General features: G+C 30.3%; 2 protein-coding genes across 20 annotated transcripts; one reads left to right on the top strand and one right to left on the bottom strand.

The window, feature by feature from the left end:
• The first annotated feature begins 833 nt into the window (after positions 1-833).
• Positions 834-6088, top strand: LOC114315004 (cytochrome P450 78A6). Its single transcript, XM_028261582.2, has 2 exons — positions 834-1870; positions 5079-6088. Exons 1-2 carry the CDS (start codon positions 905-907, stop codon positions 5718-5720), a joined length of 1608 nt encoding a protein of 535 aa, XP_028117383.2. The 5' UTR covers positions 834-904; the 3' UTR covers positions 5721-6088.
• Positions 6089-7800: 1712 nt separating this feature from the next.
• LOC114317329 (ranBP2-type zinc finger protein At1g67325) lies at positions 7801-16309 on the bottom strand. 19 transcript variants are annotated; one of them, XR_014345059.1, is made up of 14 exons: positions 15953-16309; positions 14278-14566; positions 13830-13921; positions 13066-13181; positions 12264-12537; positions 11599-11675; positions 10949-11418; positions 10808-10870; positions 10309-10713; positions 10067-10129; positions 9429-9477; positions 9178-9324; positions 8186-8277; positions 7801-8080 (listed from the first exon to the last, which is right to left on the bottom strand). XR_014345059.1 is itself a non-coding variant. In XM_082896215.1 (6 exons), the coding sequence occupies exons 4-6, from the start codon at positions 13105-13107 to the stop codon at positions 11557-11559; spliced, it is 435 nt and encodes a 144-aa protein (XP_082752341.1). In that variant the 5' UTR covers positions 13108-13181; positions 13830-13921; positions 14475-14566; positions 15953-16309; the 3' UTR covers positions 11427-11556. The 19 variants fall into 19 exon arrangements, 4 of the variants coding, with proteins under 4 accessions (XP_082752344.1, XP_082752341.1, XP_082752343.1 ...); XR_014345058.1 differs by having other exon boundaries at positions 14430-14566; XR_014345057.1 differs by having other exon boundaries at positions 14475-14566.
• Between the last annotated feature and the right edge of the window lie 2504 nt (positions 16310-18813).

Below are 18813 nucleotides of genomic sequence, written 5' to 3'. Positions count from 1 at the left end.
AAAAGTATCCAAGTGGGTTGCTCCAAACAATGACACGTAACCATCACTATTATGTCCCAAATTGCCACTTGTAAACATCACACCCCACGTTCGCTTCGTCTTCTCCTCCTTTGCACGATGAGTCTGTGACCACACCCATCTCGGTGAGTACGCGACTCACTTTTTGAATCAACGTTATTCATACAATTACCCATCTCGGTGAGTACGCGACTCACTTTTTGAATGAACGTCATTCATACAATTATCAAGTTGTATACAAAACATAAAAATTTAAGTTATAAAATTACGAAGATGTAAGAAAATTTAACAATAATATAATAATTGATTTTTTTTTATATATACTGGTATAAATTTTAATCCCCCTAAAAAAAAAACTTTAATTTGGGTTAAGTATTTTAAATTTATAAGAACACTACACCACCAAAATATTTAATTAAAAACTTTCATTACGTATATAATTTTTCATTTGACATGATAAGTCTCATTATTTTCAAGAGTAAGGTCATGCCAACAAAATTTTCAAAAAGAATTATATGACTTTTTTTTTTTTTTTGTAGGACTTTCATTTTCAACCAAAATATCATCCATTATTTTCATAATTTTAAAAAAGAAAATATTATAAACACATCATTCTAAATTTATTTTTTATAAATTTTATATTGGAAAATTATTTTTATTTTTTAATCGGGATGAATTCTACCGACATAATATTTTATACTAGTATAAAAGTACCTAAAATGTAAAATAAAATGATAAAATAATTCAATAGTAAAAAAAACATTTCTAAATTTCTCTCTCCCCCTTCTCCGTCTATATGTACAAACATACCACGTCATAGTATTACCCAAAAAGGGTAAACAAACAGTACCGTCAAGATATTGTCAGAGCTCAAACCTTTTCCGCCATGGAAACACGTACTACAGAGAGTATGTGGGTTTTGTTCCTCACTTCGAAATCCAAATCTTTATCTCCTGAAAACATAACTTTTATACTAGTTGCTCTATTTTGTTTTTGGCTGATCATGACTTTGCTCTACTGGGCACACCCTGGTGGCCCAGCTTGGGGAAAGCAAGGCTGGAAGAGAGGAACTAAAGCTCATGGCCCAATCATACCAGGGCCTCGGGGAGTACCAGTGCTCGGAAGCATGTCCCTCATGGCTAGCCTTGCTCACCGCCGGCTCGCAGCCACGGCCGAGCTCTTCGGAGCAAAGCGGCTCATGGCTTTCAGCCTGGGCGAGACCCGGGTTATCATCACCTCCAACCCCGACGTAGCTAAAGAGATATTAACTAGCCCGGTCTTCGCCGATCGCCCGGTGAAACAGTCAGCTTATAGCTTAATGTTCAACAGAGCAATTGGGTTTGCTCCTTATGGAGTGTACTGGCGAACCCTAAGAAGAATCGCTTCGACCCATCTCTTCTGCCCTCAGCAAATCAGTAACTCAGAAGCCCAGAGGTTCGAAATCGCGAACCAGATGATTACAGTGATTGCGGGACTCAAAGGAGAATTCAGTGTTCGAGACATACTGAAACGGGCCTCTTTGAACAACATGATGTGCTCTGTGTTTGGACGTGAATACCAACTGGGTAGTGATGAAAGCGATGAGCTAAGCAGGCTTGTGGAAGAAGGGTATGAGCTGTTAGGGAAACTCAACTGGGGTGATTACCTTCCTTGGCTCGCAGGGCTTGACCTGCAAAAAGTAGGGTCTAGATGTTCCAAACTTGTGCCCAAAGTGAACCGGTTTGTGAACCGGATTATCTCTGAACATAGAGATAGAGCCCAAGCTCTCGCGAACCAAGATTTTGTTGACGTTCTACTTTCTCTGCATGGCCCCGACAAGTTATCTGATCCTGATATGGTCGCTGTACTTTGGGTTAGTAATATTCATTTCACCCTAACTTGTTATATATATATATTATTTATTTTTTGATCAGTTGTTATTTGATAGGGAAATTTTTTTTTGATAATTGAATGACTGGACTAACTTAAATACACCTTGATTAATTTTTGAGATCCATAAATAAACGATTAGACAAATCTCTATTGACCTAAGGGTAGTCAACCAAACATTTCTTTTACTTTTTAAGGCTATCAACTTACTATGTTGTTAGAATATTTCATTTAATCTATCATAGTTTTGAACAACACTAATACATATTGGTATTAGTGATAATCATATCTGATAATAATTATTGATATATTGGTAAATAGTAATAATCCTATCAAATATCCCAAATCATGATACCTATCAATAGATACCATACATATCGATATTTACCGCTCTTTTTTTGGGTCATATTAGATTTAATTATTATTTTTAAATATAATTAATCTTACATGTACATATACAACTATCATATAAATATATATATATATATATATATAAAGTGAAATAAATATATAAAAAGATCCGACACCAAATATCATTTTATCTTATTTTTCTTGTCAAAAAAGTTAAAATTATAATATTTCGAAATTGTCAGTATTTATGTATGTTTGTAAAATCATTCACTCAATATATAGTTTTAATAGCATGGTTCTTAATTAGTATTGCTGTTTGCATGCACGTCCAAAAGTTAATTTTAAGAGTGAATCCTTCTATATATCGTGACATTAATTCGTTAAAAAAAAACAAACTTATGTGATTTTTCAAATGATTTAATATGAATATTTTGATAAATATGTCATTACACTTTACATAGTATTTTTGTATATGTACTAAATACACAAAATATATACTTAAATTTTTTTAAAAAAAAAATTGTTGCACCATATAGGTACCTAGTATATCTTCAAATTGTACCTTAGTTGGAATAGTAATTTTTTCTACACAAATGTAAAGTTAGTTTTTTTTTTTCCTTTATTTTTTGTATGCTTTACATGATTTTAAAATTAAACTTTAATTTATAAATTATTTAATATAATGATATTTAATTTTGTTTTATACCGTACTTTTAGCATTAAATATAAAGTGTTGGTTAGATTTTAACTAACTAAATTTTATATTATTTTAAATTAAAAATAATATTTTTTTCAAATGTATATATCCATCTATACTCATACCTTATTTTTTAAATATTTTATCGTATCCACCAAGGTTTTAAAAACTAGACCAGACCGGCCGATTCGATTGATTGAACTATCGACTGGTCGGAGTTTCGGTCTAAATATATCAAAGCCAAAAACCGGCCTATTTAAAGAGAACTAAAAAAACCGACGGTTAAACCGCCGAATCTGTCGATCAGAGGACAATTCGCCGAGTCAATTAAATTGAAAATTTTGAACTTTTTTTTTTGATATTTTCTAGCTTTTTTTTTATTCTTTCTCTTATTTTTCTTTCTTATTATATATATAAGAAAATTTTAATTGAAAACTCTCTTTCAATGGTCTTCTATTGTGAGGAATCTCATTAAGAATTTGAAATTATGGTAAAAGTCTCTATCTATTTATAAGAAAAAAATTCTTCCAAAAAAACTTAAAAAATCCATGTGAGATTCAATCAAATTTATTAGAAGAAGACTTGAAATTTTGACATTCCTCCAAAATTTTGTTCTTTCAATCAAATTATTTGAATTAAAATCATATAAAGAAAATATTAGATGTTTGATTTCCTCTTCTAAAATTAAAATTAATAATATTTTAAAATATATTATCATATTTTTTAGTAAAAAAAAATATTAGGAGAAATATTTAAGATAATTTAATTTTTTTAATTTATAATTTTATTACTTATATTTTTATTTAAATATAATTTTAATATATTTATTACGTCATGATTCGATTCCGATTGAGCCTGACGATTGAACCAATATGCCTTTTCCGATTCGCTCACCGATCCGGTTTGCTTGATTCCATTTTTTCAAAAATACTTTTCAGAAAATTTTACCTTTTTATTTTCCGTGTTTTTTTGTTTTATTGAATTTTTTTAATATTTTAAGCAACTTTTTTACTTTTTAGACACACCTAACATAAATACACTTGAAAAGTAAAAAAATTGTAATTTTTTTTTAAAAATTCACTAAATACCAAAAATACAAAAAAAATACAAGAATTGAGTACATTTTTTATATTTCTATGTATTTATTAAATTTTTAAAATATTTTTTCACAATTTTTTTATTTTTTAGATACATCTAAGTAAGGTGCATCTAAAAAAATAGAAATAAATGTTTAAAATTTTAAAAATATTCACTAAAAACAAAAAAATACAAAAATCAAAAAACTCAATTTTAAAAAAATTTAATTCAAAAAACTCAAACCAAACACATTCAGCTTGCTTGTACTCTCTTTTCAGAAAACACATTTCAAAAAATTCTACTCACTTATTTTTCGTGTTCTTTTTTTTATTGAATTTTTTAAAATATTTTAAGCAATTTTTTTACTTTTTAGACACACTTAACATAAATACACCTAAAAAATAAAAAAATGTAAAAAAATCTTTTAAAAATTTACTAAATACCAAAAATACAAAAAAAATACAAGAATTCAATACATTTTTTGTATTTCTATGTATTTATTAATTTTTTAAAATATTTTTTCATAAATTTTTTACTTTTTAAATATATCTAATTAAGGTGCATCTAAAAAAGTAAAAAAATGTTTAAAATTTAAAAAATATACACTAAAAACAAAAGAATAAGAAAATCAAAAAATTCAATTTTCAAAAAATTTAATCTAAAAAATTCAAACCAAACACACTGATTGGTATCCATGTAGTTATATCATATTTGTAAAAATGATTCATAGGATATGATGATGTTTTCCATTATTTTTGAAATATAATAAATTGAATATATATGAAATTTATTACAGTGATACATTTAAGGAGGAGTAAATGTAAATGATATATTTTCCAGCAATGCTAGGTATCATGAAAAGTCTTTCATGAAAATGATCATGAAAGATTTGTAACCTTTAGATTACACTTATAATAAAGCACCACACACTAATTAAAGTAATCTAAGGGTCATAAATTTTTCATGATCATTTTCATGAAATTTTTTTCATCATCCCTAACATTTCTCTATATTTTTAAGTGAGGAGAAGAATAGTAATTTAAAGCGTAATGATTTGATACAACAGGAAATGATATTTAGAGGAACAGATACAGTGGCGGTTTTGATAGAGTGGATCCTGGCGAGGATGGTACTCCACCCAGATGTCCAATCAAAGGTGCAAGAGGAGGTGGATAGGGTCGTGGGAAAATCAGGAGCGGTAACAGAATCCGATATTCCATCAATGGTTTACTTGCAGGCAGTGGTAAAGGAAGTACTTAGGCTTCACCCACCTGGACCACTTCTATCGTGGGCCCGTTTAGCAATCACAGACACTTGGGTTGATGGATACAACGTGCCTGCGGGGACCACAGCAATGGTTAACATGTGGGCCATCACCAGGGACCCACACCTCTGGTTGGACCCACTCAAGTTCCTCCCAGAGAGGTTCGTGACCAAGCATGATGACGTGGTGGTAGCGGAGAACTTCACGGTGATGGGGTCGGATCTGAGGCTGGCACCATTCGGGTCGGGTCGGAGGTCTTGTCCAGGGAAGTCATTGGGCTTGACCACGGTCAACTTCTGGGTGGCGTCTCTGTTGAAGGAGTACGAGTGGGGTCCATGGGATCACAACAACGACTCCGTGGATTTGTCGGAGGTGCTAAGGCTTTCTTGCGAAATGGCTAACCCTCTTACAGTTCAAGTTCGTCCCCGCCGGATGTACACCTAGCTACCAATCTTTATATTTTATATATATATATATATATAAATGAAAAATGCTTGAGACATTTTTTTTAGATTTTCACAATTTTTTTTGAATCTTAATCATTGATGTAGGTGTAGAACTCACACCATCAATAGTTGAGGTCTAAAAAAAAATTGTGAAGATCCCAAAAAAAAAAAACCTCAATCATTATTTTATATATATATATATATATATATGTCTGTTTGTGAGTGTTTAAAAACACAATAAATCTTTGCATAATAGAACATGGGAGAAATATTCCATCTACATACTACATCAAAAAGAAGTTGGGTTTGATTTTATAATAGTAGACTAATGTGTAAATAAAATAATTAGTCATGGTTTTAGTTTTTTGAATTCAGTATTTTATAAATCAAAATTTTCATTTTTTTGTTGTTAATGAATATTTTTAAAACTTCAAGTAATTTTCTTACTTTTTCGATAAACTTTGCTCAAATGTATCTAAATAGTAAAAAAAAAATTTTAAAAATATATTAAAAAATTAATAAATACAAAAAAATATAAAAAAAATATACTGAATTTTTATTTATTTATTTATTTATTTCGTATTTTTGATATTTAGTGAATTTTTTAAATATTTTTTTCACAAATATTATACTTTTTAAGTATATTTATGTTAAGTGTGTCTAAAATTTTTAAAAAATGCTTAAAATATTTTAAAAATTCAATGAAAACAAAAAAAAAATTACGAAAAACAAAAAAGTAAAATTTTTTGAAAAGTAAATTCTAAAAATTAAAATCAAACAAAGTGACTATAATTATATAAATGTTTGTATATATATATATACACAGTACAAGCCAGGTGGCAACTAGCACCCTTGTATTTTTGGCTTCAGTAAATAGAAAATTGTTTAAGAGCTCTAAAACAATGAGCTCTAATAGCTCTAAATACACTATAGCTCTAATTGATTTGATGTTTTACTTTTTGTTTTTTGTTATTTTTTATTTCTTGCACTGTCAGCTCATTAAAACTGACTTAGTGCTATCTTTTAGTGGTATGTATCACCACTGCTATAAATATTGTCAAGTATAACTTCAAGAGATTTGGTTTAAAAAGTAAGAGAGATAATCAAATGACTTATAATTTAAGCAGTCTGGAGGTCGAATATCAAAAAACTCAAATATTTAAAATTTTAGATTCTCTAAAAATTTGTCTAATCGTTAATTTCAAAACCGTGATATAGTTATTAAAAAAATTTGTCAAGTGATAATAGCAAGCAGCAACAAAAGTTAATTTTACACGTTACAATGTTTCACATTTTGCTAAATTGTTCTTCATAATTTATAACATAAAAAAATAAAAAAACATAAAATTACTCAAAATTTCTAATTTAAAACCGGATGTCACTACTACAAATATAGATAAAGATCACACTTTTTTGGTGTGATGTATGTTTTTTAATCACACCTTTTAAGTTTTATTAAAGTGTGGTCTTTAGGAGTGTGATTAAAAATGGTCATTTTTAATCACACTTTTTAAGTGTCATTAAAAAATGCTTTCATCACACCTTTTAAGTGTGATTAATAATATTTAGATCACACCTTTTAAGTGTGGTTAAAAACATTTAGATCACACCTTTTAAATGTGATTAAAAATATTTAGATCACACCTTTTAAGTGTGGTTAAAAATATTTAGATCACACCTTTTAAGTGTGATTAAAAACTTTAGTTCACACCTTTTAAGTGTGATTAAAAACTTTAGATCACACCTTTTAAGTGTAATTAAAAATATTTTTGATCACACCTTTTAAGTGTGATCTTTGGAAGTGTGATTAAAAAAGATCATTTTTAATCACACTTTTTAAGTGTGATTAATAACATTTAGATCACACCTTTTAAGTGTGATTAAAAATATTTACATCACATCTTTTAAGTGTGATTAATAACATTTAGATCACATCTTTTAAGTGTGATTAATAACTAATAAAATCTGTGATAAAAAAAAGATGCTACATATTTGAAAAATAATTAATATTATTTTTGTATGCACATTTGAATAATGTAATACACACTATATACTATATTTTGAATCATAACCACATATTGAATAGAATAACGTCATATATTTCATAAATGGAAATTAAATATTCAAAACTATATACAAAGGAATTAAATAAAAAAAATTATCTGTGCTTACATATATTAAAAAATGAAAAAACTTAAAAAACTTATAAAACCCCTTTAAATACAATATGACAATACAAAATCATAAAAATAATAATATTCAGTGTGCTCTCCAAATTCTCTGAAAATAACTTCATCCACAGCTCTCTTCAGCTTCATCAAGTCATCAATCATCTTCACCAAAATGATGATTATATAACTGAATCATCCAATTCCATTAACACAACTTCATTAAACTTGAATGGTTGAAAAATCTATCATAGTGCGACCATATATAAAAATTAGTTTGTGTCAATCATTGTACCATTCACGGATGCCTCTGAAAGGATATCAGAATTCAAGCTAGAGAGAGCTGTTAGCACCAATGGGTGAGAAGCAAGTGTAGAAGCAGGGATCCTAAAACAAACAGATATTCAAACCAGTTATGAGAGTTCTATCATGTAAACTAGGGTGGGGAAGTTGTGCAAAATGGATATCATAATCACATAAGAATTTAGAACATCCACATGAACAGCCAAAAATACCCAATCACAAAGCTTTCAGTTTCCCAAGAGTAACACAGGCATATGCATAGAGAGAGAGAGAGAGAGAGAGAGAGAGAGAGAATAAAATAATTTGGAATATAATGATAAAAAAATATATATATAAATTTATGCCTATTCTCATCCTTCAGACTTTGAAAATTAGTGTTGCATTGCATTTTGTTGTAAAAAAATAATTAAATATTCATAATACATAACATATAATAATTGCTTACACTATATATAATATATAATAAATATTCAAATCTATATATTTTTGTGTGTCATCCACGTGTCATGTCCGACATTGTCTGATAATATTCCTGTCGACACATCTGTGTAGTGTTTATGCCGTGCTTCTTAGCCTATGAAGCATGGACACCGCTATGGCGGTCACGATGCCGGACACTTGTTAGACATGAACATGCCCTGAACACATGTCGGATAAGCTAGAGGAATTGGACACATTAGACGTGGGGACACAAAAAAAACATCTTAACATGAAACATCATAGGTATTAAATTTGTTTCAAAGACAGTTTGAAATGCACATATGCATCAGCATTGCCAAACTTCTCATTTACACAATTTCCTAACTTGAAGTTTATTTTGTTCCAAAATGAGTTCTTTAAGCCACAGTCAAATCCCCAAGATAAGTAGTAGCACCCAATAACATATCTACCTAAGGCCCAATGACGCCATCCCTTTTATGATCTCATCGACAGACAAAGCTTGATTTCAAATTAAATATTTCCTCTGAACAGAATTGAGTATACCTCAGGCAAAACTCTTAGTAGCTCGAGGAAGCTTGGTATGCATTCGGGGTGAGAATTCATCTCATCTCTAAGCCAATTTACAATGCCACCATCACCCCAATCTTTAGCAGGAACATGAACAGCCAATGCAGCCACAGCAAGGCTAATCTAAAAGGTGACAAATTTTAGCTAGACATATCTTTGTATTTACATTCCAAGTTGTGTGTGCGCGCACAAGAGTGTAAGTGGTTGTACAGAGAAAACAACAATACCTGGGTTCTAACTTTAGGGGGGGCCTTTGTGAAATGTTTTCAATAAGCTCTGCATTTACAACCATGTGAAAGCTGGTAATCAGTCAAAGAAACTCTTTTGCATCACAAACATGAATCAACATATGCACACAATTGCAAGAAAACAAGTTTACATGCACTAAACAGAAACAGCAGCATATAGACAAAACTTATTTACACTACGAACAGTGGAAAATTAGGGAAAGAAACAGTGAGGGAAAGGGGGCACTAGGTACACCAACGTTGGCGTATTTTTCAGATTGCAGGATCTTGTTCAAGATATTAGGATTCAAAATACAAAGTTACAAACTGCCCATCTGCAATCCTCACACGTCTTTATAGTGTATAAGAAAGAACACTGTTGCAGATTTATCAAGAAAGAAAATGATGGAAGAACAAGCTAAGCTTATAAAGAATCTATGTAAAGCATAACTTTCAGTTCCCACTAACTATGGTATAGCATTTGCCCCTTTCAATTAGCAAACATGTAGATCCCAAGGCTCCCCCAGTAAACAATGAAATTATAGATAGAAATGGCACTACCAACAAATCATATGATAACTCATGCCAAATTCTGAATGAGAACCTCATAAAAGTGTAAAACCTATAAATATTCTTACATTTAATAAATCCCGTAACGGGCGAAAAGCTTCAGAAGGCAGCTCTTCAAAATCTCGTTGTACCTGTCCATCACAAGCAAAATGCACTATGATATGTGAAAAGAAAGGCTGCCTTGATATACCAAAACCTATAATAAATGCAAATCAAAAGACATATTCACAGGTGAATAGCATTATATAGCAGTAACCTTTGGTACAAATCACAAATGCACAGATAATGAATAGCAGGAGAATCAGATTACCTTGCTTCTGAGGGTTTGAGAACAAAAGATTAAAGTTTCTTGATTGCTACTAGCATCATGAAGTAAATTATTGGAGACCTAAACAAGCAATAACATATTAGTAAATCTCAACAATTAAAAAAAATGAGATCCAACCAACACATGATAAGAACAGAATCAAGTACTACAATGAATATGTATCATGTTAGCGCATCCGAGGAATAAATCTCAACAATTGATGTGCTTTTTTTTCCGTCGGCTAGAGAAACCCCAGTGATGGCAGATGCACCACATATTTTACACATCACTAATTATAATAATATTTAATGAAATTTATTCATCAATGTACATGATACACCATGTGTAACGTTGGCATATACGAGCAACAAGTAACGCCCAATTGATACCACCAAGAAACCTTGAAACCTGATTGTGACAGAGAATCACACAGCATATGTAGTCAGAAATGAGACACAGCAGCAAGAACAAAGAAACATTAAGAATGAAAGAGCATCCTCACATTTGAATAAACCCCACGTCGCTTTGCCCAGAGTGTCACACATCTCAGTGTAGTACGAAAGCTCTGACCATGATAAAAATAAACACAATCAGCAACACATACAAAAAGCCAAATTTATGAACAAAAATATTCAATAACAACCTGAATATTTGGGACCAAACGCAAAATTTGATCAGTCACTCTGCATCCATTGAGACTATGAACTGTCTGCTCATCTACATTCTGCAGTATTGAATCTGGTGAAATATTCAAGTCCAGTAACAGACAAACATATTTAGAGATGAACCTTGGGCTAATATATAGCTTTGCCCTTGATACTACACTAATTCAAGGCGGTGTGGCGTGCCCGTGAGGGCAGTGGTGGCTCTGCATTCTAAACCTGGGCTAATATAGCCTTGTACTTTGTTACTAAGTTCATTCATGGGGTGCTTGATCCTGAGAGAGTTGAGAAATTTTTCTAGATGAGGAGAGCATTTGAACCTGGTCTATATATATCCCATGAGGGGACATTGGTGACTACTTTGAAGCCCGACCAGAGCTTCTAGGCACGTTGACACCCAGATTTTGGCATTACCATGCTGCTTTGGCCACAACCTGCTGGCATCGACAACCTGTGGGCAAGGCAAGTCCATTTTCCCAAACCATCACATAGAGAAAGAGTATGGTTTTGAAAATATTTGTCAACTTAAACATGATTATGCGGGTATCATGTACGTTATTCTGTAGTACTATGCTTCCTTGCAAATAAATTAATTAGTAAACAGCTCTAGACATGGACATTTTGCACATACCATGTCAGCATGGCCCATGGCCATACCCATACCCAAGCCATAGCGGTCCATCAGGGGTGGCATACCGTACATCCTGCCTAAAACAAACAAAAATAACAATAAATAAAAACACAACCTCATAAATGCTACACCAAAACAAAAGCCAAATGCAAATCAAAAAAAAAAAAGAAAGAAAAAAAAGAGACCAAATGGGCATCAGCTGAAGATACTGAATAAGTAAGACTGTAGAATGCACCAGCCTTCAAGAATCATAAGCCGATTATCATATCTTTATATGCTCAATAAACCGTAAAAAATTTCTAATACTACAAATCACCTTTTTCTCACGTATGTGGGTGGATGGGTATAGGGGTGCAGGTTTTTCTAAATAAAATAAACTACATTAAAAATCTCTATTTACCAAAAAGCATACATAACTAATCACAGGCCTACACCAATACAGAGCTCTCCTATGAAGCCTATAAAAAGAGATAAAGATTCACAAAAGTTACCTCTAAGGAAAAAAGTAGAGTAGATAAAGGGATGCATAATGACAGAATAGTTAACCAGTAAGGGGAATAAAAAAGGTAATTAGAAACTGATACAACGAAAACAGGCTTTATAGAATTTTTTTTTTTTTTTTTTTAAATCATGCAACCAATAAGAAGCACAAGAGAAACACATACCATTTCCTATCATAGATCCACTAGAATAAGGTGTTGGACAAGCTATATGCAGGGGTCTATACGGGCTGCCTCCAGAAAGGCGGCTGCCGTAGTTGTAAGGATAGGCAGAACCCCCAGAAAATGGAACATCATAAGGAGACATAGATGATCCATTGAAGAGAGAAGATCCATAAGGTGGCACACCCATATACATCGAGGAGGGTGCACCAAAGCCTATATAGGGAGCTGAGGATGAGTAGACATGCATGGGTTGTATGGGTTTTGCAGCAGATTTCTGAAAGATAAGAAGAAAAAAAAAATTGGTTTAAAGAATTCAATAATATAGTAGACAGAAAAAATAAATTAGCTGCAAAACACCACCAAACCATGAAACATGTTGATCAACCATGATAAAGCAAAATGAAGATGGCAAGCAAGGATGATGTGATGAAAGTACATACAGACTAAAGAGCTGATAAAATGAAAACTTCGAGCAGACAGGACATTAATGAGAATTAAAGCAACCAACAAGCCAGATATAACTAAAAGACCTCATAAATACGTTCAGGGTAATGTTCACACATATAATTAAAATGTCTACCATTGTGACTTAAAAGAGAACTTTTAATCTTACAAAGACCACTGTGAAAGCATTAAGTTGCCTATTAAATAACAGATCTGGATAAATATGCAAAATTAAAGTACTTATCAAAAATGACACATGCATATTATAACATGAATCTCTACACAACTCCTATAAGGAACTTTAAGTGAGTTAACTGATTCATGGGTGGTTAATATCACATCGAATTTCAGATCTTACTGAGTTGTAATCTGCTGGCCTCGATTGAGTACGGTTGTGCATATTGCAAGTCGTCCTAAATGAAAATTTGACATTTCCACAGCTAGGGCAGGTCCAGTCATCTTCCTTGCGACTGCCTACAAACATAAAGGAATTAACAAATGGGTCGCAATCATAACTTCTGAAATGAGATATATCAGAGCCAATTATTGATATAAGGAGTAAAAAAAAATTGATAATTATTCCATCTTTCAGGAGTCAATTTCACAAAGCATGATAACAAGCACCACATGGACCTAAGCAAAAAACATGAAAAGATTATGTGCACAAACAAAGCTTTTACTTGCGTTTGGATCAGCATCAAAACATCAATTAGAACACATCAATTGTTTTGTTAATAAAACAATTAAAAGCTACAATTATTCACTAATTTCCAACACCAAATCACATCATGTCTTAATAGATTTAGAAACGTGAGAAATTAAAAATTAGTGAACAAATTCATTACCTCTTGGCATATCTCTGCCCACTATCCAAAATTCTTGAAACAAATTCCCCCAACCCCCCCTCCAAAAAGAGAAATTATATCAACTTAGCAGTACAAAGGGGAGAACACATATATCTATACATCATTTAGCACATATGGATACATATATGCATACAAAGGGGAGAACACATAATTTATTTGTTAATTTTTATAAGGCTGAACCCATAAGTGGTGGTTATAAGAGCAATGTTTTGTGTATTTTCGTACTAAACATGTATTTAATGTCAACATATATAACCTCTTTGTCTCTGCTGAAAGAGCAGCAACAAACTGTCAACTCTGCTTCCAGGCACCTTGATAGGATTTCCACATCAATGCAGCATGCTTCATCTGAAATAAAAAATTAAAAAAAAAATAAATAAATAAACAACTTAAAAAGACAATCAATGGATTCAACTGCATAAAATCAAAGTGGTATTCAGTCTACACATGATTCTGTGTCTACACATGATTCTAACTACATTTTTGAACAAAAAGGGGGAATAATAATAATAGGACCACCCATGTGTAGCAGCTTGAAAAACAAGGAAACTCAGAAAACATACCAAGATGCAAGTTCATCAATTTACATGGGAACTACACCAAAATGATTATTAGAAGAGTTAGAAAGCAAGAAATGCCAAAATGAGATTTCAAAAAAAGGCAAAATAATGGACTAGAGAGAGACAAAGCAGATCTGATATTACCATGTTAGCAGATTGTAGAGAGAGAGAGAGAGAGAGAGAGAGAGAGAACAGATCTGATCGAAGAGAGAGCAGATCTGCATCTCTTCATCGTTGAGCTTCTACTCACTGTTTCCAATGATCCACATGCTAATTCAACATAATGTGGTACTTACACGTATCATACTGACTGCACAAGAAACATGATTCTGCATTTTCACCTGAGTATCACTCAGATGATCTGGTAAAAAGCATCCTGACCATTGCCATCCAGGTTTGTTGAAACGAATTGAAACTAGTAATTCCCTATGACCTGTTAAACCACAAGAAACCAAGTAAGAAAAATAATAGAAAAGAAAACATTATTATAAGAAAAGGCTTCCATATCTCTGTAAATTTTAAAGAAAAAAGAAATTTGCTAAAGATAAACATTTTTCATCTACCTAATTGAGAGCTAAAAGAAGTGACAATATGAACATTTATGATATAGTCAGCCAAGCAGACAAAGTTGAATTTGACCATGAAATTTCATCTTTAGACCTTCCTCACTCACTCTGTTTTACAACCACCACATGCTTATGAAGTGGTTTTTAGGTCTGGAGCTTAAGCATTTTTCCAACAATCCCCACCTATTTATTAATGCAAAGCTTTAAAAAAAGAAAGAATAGAGAACTTGAAAAAAGAGAATGTATCAAGTGGTTACAAATACACAGGCTGACTTCATGGAGAATAACATTAGATAATGAGGAGAAAGGACACTATTAGCTAAGTCCAGGCAAATGGATTTGAGTTTCATTGCTAAACTTTTTAATAGATCAGAGATGTAGAGCAAGTAAATATTGTTAAATGTACATATCTTCCCTTTCAAGAATACTTGTGATATAGGTTTTAGTTTTATCCAAAACAACCGTCCCATTAAGGTATAACCAAAGTGTGTCTGTACCAATTTATTTTTTTAAATGGAGCTACAACAATCAATCAATGGCAATAATCTAAATCCCTAATTGTCCAAGTCCAAATGAAAATAAGAAACATAATAATTTCACAACAAAAATAATAATTTGAGAGATAGAGATTTGTGAAGAAAATTAGTAGCAAATAAATTATGTACTCATAAGCAAGAACTATTGAAGCAGAATTTTCAACTAACATGCATTAACCACTTAAGCTAATTTTTCAACTCGCTGCAAATTAAAATGAACTTAAACCAAAGAAAAAAAAAATTAATTCAAGAAACTAATTTTTATACAATCACATGCTTTCAAAATTAGTTCAAGAACTTGGAATTCCCTTAGGGTTCTCTAATTTTAGATTCAATAATTTTTTTTTTATAAATTTTTTTTATACAATCACAACTAAGTTAAAGTATCCTAATTTTTGTAACAGAACATCAATTGTTTTAGAATAACAAATTTAAAAAAAAATAAAAAAAAATTTGTGTTCAACCCATTAAAGAACCCAATTTCACAATAAGCAATTGACATTGAAGATATTTTTCCCAACTCAGATTCAAGAAGTTTATAAAAAAAGAGAAAAATTCACAATCTAAAACAATATAATCACATGCTTTCAGAATTAATTCAAGAAACAAGAGTTCCTTAAGGTTCACTAATTTTACATAATTTTGGAATTGTTCAATCAAAACCTTGATTTTTTAGTGAAAATCCCCAAATCAAAACCCTAGTTTGAATCTACAAACCTGGTTGAAGGGTGGAAGTGTTCTTTGCGTGCATTCGTCTCTTCCGTCTCCTTTCGGCCATCTTCTCTCTCCGTCGTTACTTCTCTTTCTTTGTTCTTTTCTTCTGGTTCAGAGCTCTGTCTGTGTGTATTTTCTTTGTCCATCTTCTCCTTCTCACTCATTGTTATGCCGGTTGGGGTTTGGGTTTGGGATTTGGGGTCTAAAGAAGAGAGAGTGAGGGCTTTGAAGAGTTTTTGCAAAAGAAAGAGAGGAGGGTTTGGGATTTGGCGTCTGATGCAGAGAGAGGGTAGGGGTTTGAAGAGTTTTTGCAGAGACCTGAGAGAGAGAGAGAGAGAGAGAGAGAGGAGATGGTACGATGGAGAGAAAGTGAAAGGGTTTGGGGAATTATATATTTTATATAAAAATTAAATTGAAATATTTTATACAACCATACTTATTTAGGGAGTGTGATTAAAAAGTAATAGTATATATATATAATCACATTTTAATTAAAATGTGTAATTAAAAAATATATAAATAATCACACTTTAATTAAAATGTGCGATTAAAACATATATATATAATCACACTTATTTAAAAAGTGTAATTAAAAAGTAGTAGTATATATAATCACACTTTAATTACATTATGTGATTAAAAAATATATAAATAATTACACTTTAATTAGAATGTGTGATTAAAAAATATATAAATAATCACACTTAGTTAAAAAGTGTGATTAAAAAGTAATAGTGTATATATAATCACACTTTAATTAGAATGTGTGATTAAAAATATATATAAACAATCACACTTTAATTAGAATGTGTGATTAAAAAAAATATATATAATCACACTTATTTAAAAAGTGTGATTAAAAAGTAGTAGTGTATATATAATCACACTTTAATTAGGAAGTGTGATTAAAAAATATATAAATAATCACACTTTAATTAGAATGTGTGATTAAAAAATATATATATAATCACACTTGTTTAAAAAGTGTGATTAAAAAGTAGTAGTGTATATATAATCACACTTTAATTAGAAGGTGTGATTAAAAATATATATATATAATCACACTTAATTGAAAAGTGACATAAAAAATAAATATTATCACACTCAATCAAATAAAGTGTGATTAAAATATCAATCTAATTTTTTTTATCACACTTCCAATAAAAGTGAGATCTTTTTTTTTTGTTAAAGTGTGATCTTTAACTATTTTTGTAGTAGTGTGTATCAATTATGTAATCTCATAACAAAAAGCTTGAATATGATTAGACTTACGAATTTTTTAGCATTTTCTTTTTGTTATTTTTTCCTAGGTGAATTGAATTTCTATTTGACACATTGATGTAAGGGATCCAATTTCTGTCCAAAGCATAATTTTATGATGAATATAGTTATCAAAGATATTCATTAAAAAAATTATTTTAAAATTAAAAATGATTGAGAAAAGTTTTGAAATTTATAATGACGTGATTATACATAATTACTTTTGAAATTTGAAGATGTGGGACAGATTTAGGATTTGAGTTTTGAGTGAGCAAAAACACATGTAACTTTTCATTAAAAATAATTATTATAAATTTTTAAATTTTGATTTATACCAGCACAAAAAATTAATAATATTACTATTAATCAGACATTCTTTGCCAACATAATTGAGAACAAAAATATAATTGGACATTTTTTTTTTGTCTGCATTAACTTAACAAAATATTAACTATCTCCATCTACTAAAGTTAATTATTTAAAATTGTTGTAATAGTCAATTTTTATAATATATATATAAACATCTATAATAAGCTCGACATCAAAACTTTAATTAATATCTTTCTCTATAAATATGTTCAAGTAATTTGTTACAAAATCATCTTCTATCTTATTATGGAGTTTTGTTTTTAAAAAAAAATTTATAATTGAAAATGTATACTTTTATGAGTATAATGATAATCCGTTTCAATAAGCGATATTATTTTATGAACTTATTTTAATAATGTCATGTTAAAGTAGACAATATTTTTATTTCCAAGCAATATTCCTATTTTAACAAATAAGAATGAATGCAAAATAAGATACATAAATGACATATGAGTAGAAAAGAATATAAAAGCAAATAAAAGAATATAAGTAACTCTAAACCATATATAAATATAAATATAAAAAATAATACAGATAATAAATAGAATAGATCAATATTTTATAAAACTCAATTTATAAACAATTTTTAAAATTTTATAATGTAAATAATCTGGAGGGTGTAAACTACTGAAATTTTGAGAGTGCAAAATAATTCAATTTAAAATTATCTTTTTAATTATTAATATAACATATATAATTTTTTAAAATTTTGAGGGTGCGACGGCTCTTGCCGCATCTCCTTAGATCCATATGAATTTTTTTTTTTTAAAAAAAAAAATTCCGTTGTACTTATGAAATGACAAGAAACATGCCTAATTTGGCACGTGAATCATTTTCAAATTCTTGTTAATGTGTCTTGTATACGTGTACGTAAAGCAATCAATTTTTGTCCTTGAGAGAGTTTAGTCTTATTTGGGAACAAGCATATAAGTTAGGTCCGTTTGTTTTCAGAGATAGAATGGAAGGGATTCATAATAAAGAGATTGATAGTGAAGAATTGTTAAATTATTTTTATATAAAATAATAAAATAAATAAAAAAATATAAAAAATTAAACATTATGTTTAAAAAAAATTCTCAATATATAAAAAATAAAAAATAAAAAAAAAATTTCTAATCCCCTTACTATTTTTTTAATATCATCTTTACCTCCTCCTTACCAATCTCTTTTCCTCCTCCTTACTAATACCAAGGGATTACTAATCCTCTCCCTATCTCTCAAAACAAACACCTCAT

Source organism: Camellia sinensis, chromosome 11, assembly GCF_055761805.1.
Source record: "Camellia sinensis isolate YWXY chromosome 11, ASM5576180v1, whole genome shotgun sequence".
In the NCBI taxonomy this organism is placed as follows: domain Eukaryota; kingdom Viridiplantae; phylum Streptophyta; class Magnoliopsida; order Ericales; family Theaceae; genus Camellia; species Camellia sinensis.
This window is presented reverse-complemented; position numbering and strand designations above follow the sequence as displayed.

Bases quoted from the DNA above. Each gene is read 5' to 3' on its own strand.
- LOC114315004 (XM_028261582.2), top strand. From the start codon at position 905: ATGGAAACACGTACTACAGAGAGTATGTGGGTTTTGTTCCTCACTTCG. The intron at 1,871-5,078 runs GTTAGTAATATT...TTGATACAACAG, and splicing joins ATATGGTCGCTGTACTTTGG to GAAATGATATTTAGAGGAAC.
- LOC114317329 (XM_082896215.1), bottom strand. From the start codon at position 13,107: ATGCACAACCGTACTCAATCGAGGCCAGCAGATTACAACTCA. The intron at 12,538-13,065 runs GTAAGATCTGAA...CTTATCTTTCAG, and splicing joins GGCCAGCAGATTACAACTCA to AAATCTGCTGCAAAACCCAT. The intron at 11,676-12,263 runs GTATGTGTTTCT...TGTTTGTTTTAG, and splicing joins TGGATCTATGATAGGAAATG to GCAGGATGTACGGTATGCCA.